This window comes from Phragmites australis, chromosome 6 (genome assembly GCF_958298935.1).
Source record: "Phragmites australis chromosome 6, lpPhrAust1.1, whole genome shotgun sequence".
NCBI lineage: Eukaryota > Viridiplantae > Streptophyta > Magnoliopsida > Poales > Poaceae > Phragmites > Phragmites australis.
Genome location: NC_084926.1, coordinates 432,451 through 444,026, shown reverse-complemented (window position 1 = coordinate 444,026; position 11,576 = coordinate 432,451). Strand labels below are relative to the sequence as shown.

Sequence of the window (11,576 nt, the reverse complement as noted above, 5' to 3'; positions counted from 1 at the left end):
AGAGCAGCAAGCAAAGCAAAAGCAGCATAGAGATCACAAATCTGAAATCGAGACCAAATATTCCAAGACGGTAACCATCTCATCTCACTGCAGAAATATACGAGCCGTATTCTTCTTTTTTTTTTTGACAAGCTCATCTATACTCAACCACTACAGGAGTACAAGCCAACACAAAAGGGTAACAAGCTGCACCAGGAGGGAGTGAGCAAATGCTGAGCATAGAACTCTCATTTCCTTCAGAAAATCAACATCAATTGAACACTTCAGCCAATGGAATGCAGATTATATGAAGCAAAGCCCTACAGTCACTTGTCGACCGCCATGGCTTGTGCAGCTTTGGCTTTCGCTAAGGCTGAAAGTTTAGTCTTCAACTTTTTCTTGCCAACCTTAAATTTGCCACCCTTTCTTTTCATCTCAGCACCATCGATCTGATAAAATAGATGAAAGAAAACAGCATTAACACAAATGTGGGAAAGTTAGGTAGTTCAGATCTAAAAGCAACAGTGTACTATCATGATCAAACAACACGTAGTAAAATTTGGGTAACTAGTGAGCAAAATAACCTAAAGTACCGAGGTATATATAAAGCTGCAAGCGCATAAATTAGGAGTAACTAGTGAAGTTCCAGAGAGTAAACATAAACCTTCATAATACCGATGGTAACCTGTCAGAGTGCTACCAAGGAATAACAGTTCTTGTTTTAGAACAAAGCAGATTAGCAATGTTTCTCTGGCGATCAGAATGAACAAAAGAGTCGTATAGCAGGCACAACAAACTTCGCAATAAGTATTTCAAAGGGTTAACAGGGACATTCAGATCAGACAAGTAGACAGTTAGGAATAATGCTGAATAGCACAAACAAGACAACAACTAGATGAAACTTAGGAGGAAAAGGTTGTTTTTATCCACCTAAAAACACACCACATACGGTTCCTAGTACTACTAAACTGTTCGTGTCAGTAAAACCAGACATATGGAAATATTTGGGACAATAACACGATATATAACGGTTAAACTTATGAACCTAGTTCATACTTAAAGCGGCTGTATGCAATTCCAGAAGATGCCTAATGACCACTGAGCATGGCATTTTCATGAAACATTAACAATAAAGGCGTAACAGGACTCTTGGAACTTGTCAGGTACTTACAAAAATGCCAGGATGCCTATTCCTCAGGACAAGTTGAGGAATAAAAGTATGTTTCCTCAGGGATGAATCCAGGAAGGAAAGATGTGCTCATTGTATAAACACTATGCCCATGAGACTTGAGAATAAGATAGACAACTTGGGAGAAACTAAAAGTGTTGCAAACTGTAAATCTTTCCCAGAACCACATGAGAAAGGAATAAACGCACCAACCATTTCACACATCTCGTATTGCCTGCTTAGTTGGTTGGCTGTGCCCCCAAACAGGGGCGTGGAGACTAAACAATCATGATCAAGGCCCGTTTCTAGCAAAATATGACAAGTATTGAGCCTCTTAGTCAGAATAAAAAGGACTAGCGTGGTATCTTTTGTAACTCCAGTCACTTGGCAAGTCAGGTCCTGGTAATAAAATCTAGTAGCTGGTTATGCTGGTTACAAAGTAGCCTGAAGTCGCCTATTCCAATGTAAACCATTAAAATCAAACTACATGGCATAGCATTCTAAAACACCAGATGCTAATTCAGAAGACAAAGGCACACAATCATACCAATCAGGGATCTAATTTTACTAGTCAGCCTTATGGTACAATACATCACAAACTACTCCCTCCGGTTTTAAATATATGACACTTTGACCAAAATCCGGTTAAAGTTTTAAAACTTTAACAGTCAATAGCTTCTAAAATATTTATTTTAGACTCCTAAAAATATAATATTATATAAGTATTTTTCAAGAAAAATCTATACGTATGATTTTTATGTTTCTAAAGTAAATATTTTAGAAGCTATTGACGGTAAAAGTTTTAAAAGTTTAACCAGATTTAATCAAAGTGTCGTATATTTAAAACCGGAGGGAGTATTAGTTTAGAGAGAGAGGAATTGCTAAGCGTTGTTATACGTCTAGTACAGGACTGGTACCTTCATCTTGGATTTCTTGTCTTGCAGCTTCTTGTTCTGCTTCTCCTTGGCCTCCTTCTCCCCTGCACATCACCACCAAATCAGACCAAACTACTCCAATGCAAGTAAGTAACCGAACGAATGAAAACTCAACAAGAAAGGGCACAAGAGAGGAAGGTAAATCGTACTCTGGAGGTCGAATTCGTGCTGCTTTTTCCTCTTGGCGAGGCTGTTCTTCTTCGACATCTTTCTTGGCCGCCAACCCTAAGCAGAGACAACAGCAAAGGAGAAGCGAGCAACCCCTAGCCGAGAATTTGTGCCTTCCCGTCGCTGCCTGATGGATTTGGGCCGCAACATGCGGCCTGCTTACGTGGCTTTTGAGCCCACTTGAAGGCCCATGATATAAGCTTCTTCATCATGCGGCTACGTAGCTCTCTGCCATGAGGCCAATCATGCGGACGCGTGGCCGGTGATGATGTGTCATCCATCATTCCATGCACCAACGATTAAGGGACATTATTTAACTCGGACCCGCCTCGTTTAGTCATTAATTACCCGCGCTTTCCGGTAGGCAACAGCCTAGCAAAGCAATTTGCAAAAGGCTGCGTTGTGGACTAGTTAGTGTACACGCAGAGAGCTTCCGAGAGCGTCTAAAAGGACCAGGAGATTAGCAGCTTGGTCATCATCGCCGTTTGGTGATTGGTGTCAGACTGCCAGTCTTGCTACTGCCCGGGGAGATCGACGGAGTCCCAGGAACCGACGAGAGCTGATATGGCCGCAGGCCATGTCGGTGGAGTAGCCAAGAGTAAGATCCTCTACTTGGCAGCTGCTTTGTCTCTCTGTTTGCTTAAATTCCGGTGACGTTCAATTAGATATTCTCTGAATTATTACTTAATTAGTTCATTTATTTCTTAACTTAATTAGTGGAAGCGAATCTTTATTTCATTTTTTTAAAGTTTAGGGTCGATCCAATAATCCAAAAAATATAAAAACTTGCATTCCTACGTTCAAGCAGCTCTAAACTTTTGGATATAAAGGAGGAAGAACAAGAAGAGAATATGAGGAGAGAAAAGAAGAGGAGAAGAATATGAACAACTCTTTAATTCTTTGGCTCTGGATCCGCTACTGTTCGTTCGTGGAAGAACACAAAGGTGGCGGCAGTATGAAGCAAAGCTGCCTGCGAACGAGAGGTCTCAATCTTTTTTTCCATCTTTTCACAAAATCATAACCACTTATCAGGGCGACGGAGCTTGCAACAGCTAGCTCAACTTGGTGAGACTGAAACTGGTCGCCAAACGTGATCTTAACTAGCTGTCAATCTTCCGACCGTTGCTGAACGTATCTTGATAGTAGGTGTAGGAAATGACAAGTTGAAGTCTCGTGTGAAGTTCAGTTGCCTATTCATTCACCACCTCTTTTCTGAATCTACTTAGCTGGCCTATACCAGCAATGTAACTACGGCAATTAACACTTCAGCAGCAACATTACATTAGCTACGTACTGCAACAACAAAAATATCAGGTAAGGCAACAAAAAACGTGACGGGAGGAAGCGATCACGGTTTCGTCTCTGCACGATCGAGGCGCACGCGCGGCGGCGGTCGGATCAGGTGGGGGGCAGGACGTGGTACCGCTCGTTCACGCGCCGTGCGTAGAGGTAGGCGGCGAGCGCGACGTCGACGGTGGCCACGGCGGCGAGCGTCGCGGTGAGGACCCCGACGCGCACCTTGCCCCAGAAGGCGGCGCGGCGGGCGGAGGCCGCGGGGGCGAGCTCGAAGGCGGCGGCCTCCGCGATCGCGGCCAGGAGGCGCTTGGAGCGCGGGCTGAGGCCACAGGCGTGCAGCTCGGCCAGGACGTGGTTGATCTGCTCCGGGAGGGGCGCGTTACTGTCGGCGGTGGAGTCGCCGCGCGCCGCTACCTGCGGATTCGCAAACCGGAGTGGTCAGAGTCTTTTCAAATTCATATGTAAAACCCAAATAAGAAACCCCATTCCCATTGCGTCCAAATCTCCAGCGCTAGTTCCCAAATTCAACGCAAAACTGGAGAAGCAACTGAAATTCAAATGGGCGTGGACACCAGAATTCAAACGGAAACCCTCCGATGAGAGCCGGCATTCAAAACCCCAGCACGAACTCGACAACTCCCAGATACGAAAGGAACGCCAAAACCGCATTTCCATCGCGAACTGAAATGGCACGAATGAGGGCCCGCATCCAAAATTTCCAGCACGATCTCCCAGATTTGAAACGTCAAAACTCGAGAGCAAACCCAAATTCAAATGGTTCAGGGCAACCAAAGTTGCAATAGCACCCGAATCCAAACCGAAAGCTCCAAATGCGGACCCAAACTCGAGAGACAATTCGAATTGAAAGGAGTGAGTCGCGACCCCCACCCACCTCGGTGACACACGAGTCGGCGGAAGCTGTGATCGCGTCATCGGGAGCAGCGGAGATGACGGTGGTGGAGGAGGCGTCAGGGTCCGGCAGGTCGAGAAGTGGCGCGAGGTCGTCCTCCTGCGCGGCAAAGCCCTCCTTGGGCACGGCATCCGGGGGCAGCGTGGAGAAGACGGCGGCGTGGAGGGTGAGGTCGTCGTCGTAGGCCAGGCACTTGGCCACCACCTGATCAGCACGAGGGACAGGAGGAGGCTGGTTACTCGGTGAGACGGGGCCGCTAAGGTGAGAGGAGGAGGTGGGAGGTAACCTTGGCGTTGGAGGCGAGGTCGCGGGGTAAGGAGGCGGCGACGGGGAGCTTCGCTGCGGCGGCCGCCGACGAGGAGGAGGAGGACCCCACGGAGCTGCGGGGGGCTGAGGAGGAGCGGAGGGAGGAGGGGCGCGGGGTGTGGAAGCCGGCGGCGGAGGATTTGGCCATGGCGGTGCGAATTGGCTTTGGAATTGGGCGGGAGGTTAGCGTGTGATTGCGATCGGGGTGGGGTGGGGTGGGGGATTATTTATGGAGGAGGGAGATGGGGGTGGAAGCTGGGCCCACGTGTCTGTCTCGCTCGGTCCGTTGGACAACCGGGAGGAGGCCTTGGACCACAATGGGCTTCCACCGGTTAGCAGTTTGGACTTTGGACAAGTACATCGGTGCACGTGAGCCCCTTTTTTTCAGGGAAAGATTATAAAAAACAGTTTATAATTGTATATTGTAAAAACTGGATTACATAATATGTATAAAGTGATAAAAGATAGACTGTTGAATGGTTACAATCTAAAGACTAAATTGTTAAAAGTTGAATTACGTAATATATCTGTTTGTTTTAACTTGCAAATTATGATTATAATCTATACTCTACAAGCTAAAACAAGCATGCTCTATATCATCTGGTGCAATAGATTTTAGTGATATGAAAGGAAAGGACAAATGTTATTATTTCGTGGAGCAATAATATCGTAAGCTAAAAATTAGGATTATAAGACTATGACCAATGGAAACGGAAGGGAAGGGCCCTCTTTCTCGCCGCCGCGCCGATGAAAATGGAAGAGTTCTCGAGTTTGTTGGCTATGTACCTGAAGACTGCAGTGAAGTTCACCGCACAGGAATAGACCAGCCGCAGTACCAAGCGGGTTGAGTCATGGCCGTGGGTTGGGATGAAGGAACAAACAGGTAGTAAGCACTCCAGCAGAGGAAGAAGAAGAGGCGTGAGGTGCTCTTGGCCTTGGCCGTGGCCGTTTAGTTGTGAACGGTGGGAGGTAGATAACAAATGAATGAATGAGATAGGAACCTCTCAATTCTAGAGGCTCGCCCGCCCCCCCCCCCCCCCCCTTTTATGACAAAGCTACTAGCAACTCACGAATCAACGATCCCTGGTCTGTGAATTCTTTGTTCATCCTCTAAATGTTACTAATTAACTTTAAATAGTATACGAGTCTTTCACTTGTCTATTAGAATACATGATTTTCGTACCTCAATTTGGTGTAATACCGATTATAAAAGTACATAACGGGACATGACAGAGGGTAACATTTTTCATTTTTGCGAAGCCATAACACTGAAGCCCGTGTTATTCAATGGTATAACGTGGAACAGAAACCTGTTCAATGGGACCAAACATCACCAGTGTACATATGTCATTTGAGGCGAAAAAAGAACATATATTACACATCCATGAAAATAAGTCTGTACACTAGGATGAGGCTTAGGGGAATACAGAAAGAGATGCTTGTTCGATAGAGGAACATTTGGCCAGTTATTTCCTTATTCGGATCCCAGGGACATCCTTTAGCCCCATTTTTAGGGCGGTTTTCCTATATATCGCTGGAGGTTTCTGCAAACCAATCGAAACACCAAATCGGTTTGCTAGGTCAGCAAGCATGGTTTTGTCTCTACCTATGTCTGCAATTGAATTGTAATACCCAAGCCATGCATGGTATGCTGCTTCTTTGATGCTCATATCAACGATTTTTATTGAATCATCAACCTGCATTGCAAAATGTGAATGTCATGTGTTGCAAAATAATATACATAGCCGTATAATTTTTTTTTGGCAATGATATAACCTAAGAAATCTGAAAAGTGCAGCAAAATAAAGAACAGTATGACAACAGCAATAAGTACATCTGCGACACTTTGTGCAACAGTTAATCGCTGAAATGAATAAAAATCTAGAAATGTGATGTCACAAATCAACAAAGAAAAGCTGTGATGGGTATACATGAGGTATTATTCAAAAGAAATTTCGTAACAATAGTAAACTTTTCTGCACCAATATGGAACACTAACAGTAAATTGCATGATGAGATGGTTACAGAAGGGCACAATAAGCGAGTTAAAAAAAAATAAAAAGAACAAGTTAGGTGAGCAATTCAGACCTTCTGTTTCATTTGCTGATCAATTTCTGGTGCTTGATACTTATCTATTGGGAGATCACTTATCTCAGTCAAGAAATACTCTTCCCATGGGGCAATCAAGAGAACTCCTCTGCCAGATTTACCTTCTCTTCCAGTCCTTCCAAGCCGATGGATATAATGCTCTCTATCCGGAGGAACACCAATCTAATCAAACAACCATGTACGTCAGAGCTACGTTCATGAGTTAGGCAGATAAATGATATTGTCCTAAACTTTCTTCAACTATATTAACCATGGAAAATTACCACCTGAATCACTAGTGTGACATCCGGATAATTCACTCCACGAGTGGAAACATCTGACGTTACAAGAATTAAGCGATTAGAGTCTCGAAACTCTTCAGATATGCGAGTTCTATAAAGCTGAGGTTTTCTTGAATGAATTTCTCTGACATTTAGCTTCAAATCTCGAAGCATGATATACATAAATTCAGTCACCATGGCAGTTGTGCAGAAAACAATCACCTGGGATCAGAAGATTATTAGGAAAACAACACATTGAAATTCTTATAGGAACCTTACTGCTTGGTTGAGAGAAAGGGGGTGGGTGACCTTATAATCGACTTCACGATCAATATGCTCTTGAAGTAGATGATGAACCATATGAAAATGAAGTTCATGTGGTACCACAAGATACAACTGCTGAACCTAAGCTCAACAGGAGGTAGCAATGGATTAACAAGCAATAAAAATTGTTTCCATAACAGAGAATAGAAAAAGAGGCTAACCGTTAATAACAGAGAACAGAACAGAGGCCAGCAGAGACCACAGTATTTTATTTTAAGCTACAAATGATTTAGGAGTACCGTTCATGTCGCCACAAAAAAGTATGCAAATGCATCAAATATTCAATGGCCAAAACAATAGTGGGGGGTATGGATCAGAATATCTATGTGGATATAGATTATCAGGATTGTAAAAGGTGTCAGGCATTGAGTAGAAAATAAGGCACCTTAGATGGAGTTTCAACAGCTCCCAGGCCCACTGTATCAACAAAAACATGATCCCTTTTTAAAACTAGCTGTGAAACCCTTCGAACCTGTCATTTACAAATGACAATCAACACTCCCAATTTCAGACTTCTGGTTATCACAAATATAGTACACCATAGACAAAGATATACAAAAAGAAAAAAAATGATGTGAGTGATGCTGATTATACTACCTCTTTTGGAATGGTAGCTGAAAATAGCAATGCTTGTCTTTGGCGTGGCAAGCTATCAACAATCTTTTCTATGTCTTTACGAAAGCCCAATGCTAGCAAATGATCAGCTTCATCCAACACAAGTAATTTCAATCCCATCAAGCGGACAGAGAATGATGATTTGTTTTCAATGTGATCCAGCAGTCTACCAGGTGTTGCGACTAAAATCTGATAGGAAAAAACCCCCATAAAACATAGGTCAGGCTAACAGTTAGTAGTTCTACTTTCATCTTCAGTAGGTCAATAAATGTGACAAACCTGGCATGGATCAGACTCTAAACGTCTCTGATCAAGCTTGAATCTAGTACCACCAATAAGAGATTGAACACCAATTCCTTCATGATACTTCAACAAGACATTTGCCTCAGCTGTAAGCTGGATGGCTAGTTCTCTTGTAGGGCAGAGGACAAGAGCAAATATTGGAGACACTCGATGATTTGAATTGCTCTTCATAGCATTCAAGACTGATTCAATTGCAGGAAGCTGTTTATCAATCCATTTTGAATAAATTGGTTGAAGGACAATAACACCAAAAGAAACAAAACATCTCAAAGTAATTGCGAGTGAACATTACCAGAAAAGCTGCACTTTTGCCAGTTCCAGTTTTGGCCTTGACTAGAACATCTTTACCTGCTTATATATAGTAGTGAGTGAGGACTGACCTCCTGTTTTCTTAATGACTACAGTGATAACATGTTCATATAGTTCATGCAGAGATACAATGGTATCATAAGGCTGGCATAAAGTACTAAATGCAGAACTACTGAATTCAAGCCACATGGACCATATACAGATATACTTATGCTTCATAGCAAATAACTCAAATGTAAAAACAGAGATTGGACAACCAGACTTCTTGGGAGATGCACATGCATAAGATTAAGAGTAACATCAACTTCAGTCATACAAACATTTTCCCCATTTCACGATGTACATTCTTTCCCTCTTCTTTCTTTAAAAAAAAAAGGCTAAAGAAAGTAAAATAAGATATAATACCTTCAAGACATATAGGAAGAGCTGCCTCTTGCACCACAGTTGTCTGTACATATCCAGCATCAGTAAGCGCTTTGACCGTCATAGGGGAGATACCACACTCATCAAATCTGAAGACAAAGTAAAAAACACAACTTGTTGGTTAGATGGATAGTATCTGTATATCAAAGTAGGACAGAGAGTGATATACTGATATGCAAAAGTTAAATTATGTATACACCAATCATCCATTAACCTCGAGTTGAAAGGAGAAGTATCATGATTTGCAGTGACTAATAATTGAGTATTCTCCCCACTCTTTGCATTATGGTTAATTCTTATGGTTACAGATCAGCATCGGGATAGAATGGAACTCCAGAAAGATCAATAAGCAATTTCATACAATACAACTACGCATTTCAACAATCTCTTGTATTCTTGTTGCTTTACCCAATTTCATGATCAACCATACAGATACGACTTTCTATGAAAGTTGCTAGGCTCCAGAACAAATTAACCAATAGCGTATGAAGAAATAAATTACAATCAAAGATGATTGTGAGAATGTAACCTTTTATTGGTAAGCAAAGATTCACCCCTCGACTCGTAACGCCTCCTCTCAGTACCCAAAACCTCCCTGTTTTTAATCTCCTCTCGCAGCTCTAGGATTCTACCTGCCAGATCATTCTTTTCCTCCTCATGAGACTTGGGCACCCGTCTTTCCTTCTTCATATCACAGTTCCTCAGAGCAGCACTACTCCATCTCCTCCTGATGGCACTTGTTTCCCCCAATTCATCACTTTCTGAAACATCTTCGCTTGATGCTCCAAATTTACAAAACTTCAGACCCCTCTTTGCAGTAGATGTGCCCTCCTTATCCTCATCCGATGAATCCGGCCTCCATTTCCGGCCAAATCGCCTCACAGCCACCGAGTACAACCTCTCCTGATTAAACAGCGCCAATGCCGTCTCCTCCCTTCCATTCCCAACCGCAGTAAGCCCTCCGGCACTCAATGAACTCAACTCAACCCCCGACTGTCGACTCGCTGAGCATGGAGACATCACCGAGTAAGACCTCTTCGGACCAAAGAAACTGAGAGAAGCCGAACTCCAATGGGAGCACCAGGGCGCCACCGTTCGGTAATCCCTCCTCGGATTGAACGTGACCAAGCTGGGCCCCTTTCCGCCGGCTCCAGCCTCCCTCCCAGCCCTCGGCTGCTCGAGAGCCAAATTATCCCAATCCTTCCAATCCCCTCCTCCCCGGAGCTTCCCGGAATCCAAATGCTGCTGCCGGTCACCCGACGAGATCCTAGTCGACGGCTTCTTGGCGCGGCGGAGGGGGCCGTCGTCCTCGTTCCAGAGGTCCTCAGCGCCGGGCTTGCGGAAGCGGTCGGCGAGGGCGCGGATGTGGGCGCGCGACGAAGTGGGCCCCTCGCCCGGGGGAGCGGCCGGGTCGGCGCCTGGGAGGCGCGAGGCGCGGATCTCGGAGCGGAGGCGGGCGAGGTAGAGCTGCTTCTCGTGGCGGAGGAGGCCGTGCTGCTTCTGCCGCGCCAGCTTCTCGTGCATGCGCTTGTACTGCCACTTGGACAGCCCGCCCGGGAATGTGCGCGGCCCGCCCCCCATCGCCGGCGGGAGAAGAGAAGGCGTGTAGGGTTTATCCCTCGCTGCTCTTCAGGGTTTTGACGGCGAAAGCAAAATAGACCAGTGCAGGTGCAGGGGGGATACTCAGGCTAGGGAAATCGAGGGAATTTCCGAGGCGGATTGTGAGGGTAGTTTATTTTTTTAAGGATATTTTTGTTCTGATTTTGTTTCTCGCTACTGTTTAGGAACTAAGGACATGAAAATTTTGAGAAACAAAAATATCTAAACAATCAGAAAAAAGTAGAGGAAATAAAAAATCAATAATACGAAAAACTTGTTACGTATCTTTATATCACAAGATCATAAAAGTTCAATTCATGCAAACACAATTCTATTAAAAATTCATCTACTTATGAATACCACTGCAAGCATGACATTACCGAAAGAACTAGATGTCAAGAACAAGAATTATGCAAAATCATTTCTACCAAGAAAATGAGTAGTAGTTAGAGTATTTCCAACTGACTCTTTAGAAAATTCTCTCTCATTTTTTTTGCGCGCTCTAATCAGCTCCTAAATCTCGCTGTTTAAATTTTACTCACCTATATTTTATTAGTATCCTATAAATAAAAAATATTTGCAACGGTTATACTTTCAATTGCTAAATTTTGTATATGTTAAAAGAAAATTTTCACATAAAATAATAAAAATACATATAAATAGGGCATTACAAATGAACTCATTTTTTCATCATATAACCTAAGGCAGAACATAATTTTAGAAATTAGTCTATCATGAAGAATATTAGTGAAATTTCGTAGATTTTTGGGAATTTTTTTATACCTAAAAATTGTTAGAAATTATAAAAATATCATTTTTTTGAGAATTTTAATTTGAATTCTTCGTAGGCTCTTTGGTGAATCTAGTTAAAA

The 11,576-nt window shown here is 43.5% G+C and overlaps 3 protein-coding genes across 4 annotated transcripts; all 3 read right to left on the bottom strand.

Annotated features, from left to right (window-relative positions):
• Positions 1-12: 12 nt before the first annotated feature.
• Positions 13-2,385, bottom strand: LOC133920310 (uncharacterized). Its single transcript, XM_062364922.1, has 3 exons — positions 2,232-2,385; positions 2,065-2,126; positions 13-428 (listed from the first exon to the last, which is right to left on the bottom strand). The coding sequence occupies exons 1-3, from the start codon at positions 2,287-2,289 to the stop codon at positions 306-308; spliced, it is 243 nt and encodes an 80-aa protein (XP_062220906.1). The 5' UTR covers positions 2,290-2,385; the 3' UTR covers positions 13-305.
• A 1,001-nt stretch (positions 2,386-3,386) lies between these two features.
• On the bottom strand, positions 3,387-5,767 carry LOC133920309 (uncharacterized). The gene is made up of 4 exons (XM_062364921.1): positions 5,549-5,767; positions 4,743-5,139; positions 4,439-4,660; positions 3,387-3,960 (listed from the first exon to the last, which is right to left on the bottom strand). The coding sequence occupies exons 2-4, from the start codon at positions 4,908-4,910 to the stop codon at positions 3,649-3,651; spliced, it is 702 nt and encodes a 233-aa protein (XP_062220905.1). The 5' UTR covers positions 4,911-5,139; positions 5,549-5,767; the 3' UTR covers positions 3,387-3,648.
• A 258-nt stretch (positions 5,768-6,025) lies between these two features.
• LOC133920870 (DEAD-box ATP-dependent RNA helicase 48-like) lies at positions 6,026-10,801 on the bottom strand. 2 transcript variants are annotated; one of them, XM_062365456.1, is made up of 10 exons: positions 9,635-10,801; positions 9,088-9,194; positions 8,666-8,721; positions 8,350-8,574; positions 8,053-8,259; positions 7,841-7,927; positions 7,441-7,536; positions 7,138-7,353; positions 6,851-7,033; positions 6,026-6,459 (listed from the first exon to the last, which is right to left on the bottom strand). In XM_062365456.1, exons 1-10 carry the CDS (start codon positions 10,684-10,686, stop codon positions 6,229-6,231), a joined length of 2,460 nt encoding a protein of 819 aa, XP_062221440.1. In that variant the 5' UTR covers positions 10,687-10,801; the 3' UTR covers positions 6,026-6,228. The 2 variants fall into 2 exon arrangements, with proteins under 2 accessions (XP_062221440.1, XP_062221441.1); XM_062365457.1 differs by having other exon boundaries at positions 7,441-7,530.
• Positions 10,802-11,576: the final 775 nt, after the last annotated feature.

Excerpts from the sequence above, each read along its gene's own strand:
- LOC133920310 (XM_062364922.1), bottom strand. The coding sequence starts at position 2,289 with ATGTCGAAGAAGAACAGCCTCGCCAAGAGGAAAAAGCAGCACGAATTC. Across the intron at positions 2,127-2,231 it reads GCACGAATTCGACCTCCAGA|GGGAGAAGGAGGCCAAGGAG; the intron begins GTACGATTTACC and ends GGTGATGTGCAG. Across the intron at positions 429-2,064 it reads ACAAGAAATCCAAGATGAAG|ATCGATGGTGCTGAGATGAA; the intron begins GTACCAGTCCTG and ends CTATTTTATCAG.
- LOC133920870 (XM_062365456.1), bottom strand. The coding sequence starts at position 10,686 with ATGGGGGGCGGGCCGCGCACATTCCCGGGCGGGCTGTCCAAGTGGCAG. Across the intron at positions 9,195-9,634 it reads TCTTTGCTTACCAATAAAAG|ATTTGATGAGTGTGGTATCT; the intron begins GTTACATTCTCA and ends CTTTGTCTTCAG. Across the intron at positions 6,460-6,850 it reads ATCAGCAAATGAAACAGAAG|GTTGATGATTCAATAAAAAT; the intron begins GTCTGAATTGCT and ends TTTGCAATGCAG.
- LOC133920309 (XM_062364921.1), bottom strand. The coding sequence starts at position 4,910 with ATGGCCAAATCCTCCGCCGCCGGCTTCCACACCCCGCGCCCCTCCTCC. Across the intron at positions 4,661-4,742 it reads ACCTCGCCTCCAACGCCAAG|GTGGTGGCCAAGTGCCTGGC; the intron begins GTTACCTCCCAC and ends CGTGCTGATCAG. Across the intron at positions 3,961-4,438 it reads CCGACTCGTGTGTCACCGAG|GTAGCGGCGCGCGGCGACTC; the intron begins GTGGGTGGGGGT and ends GCGAATCCGCAG.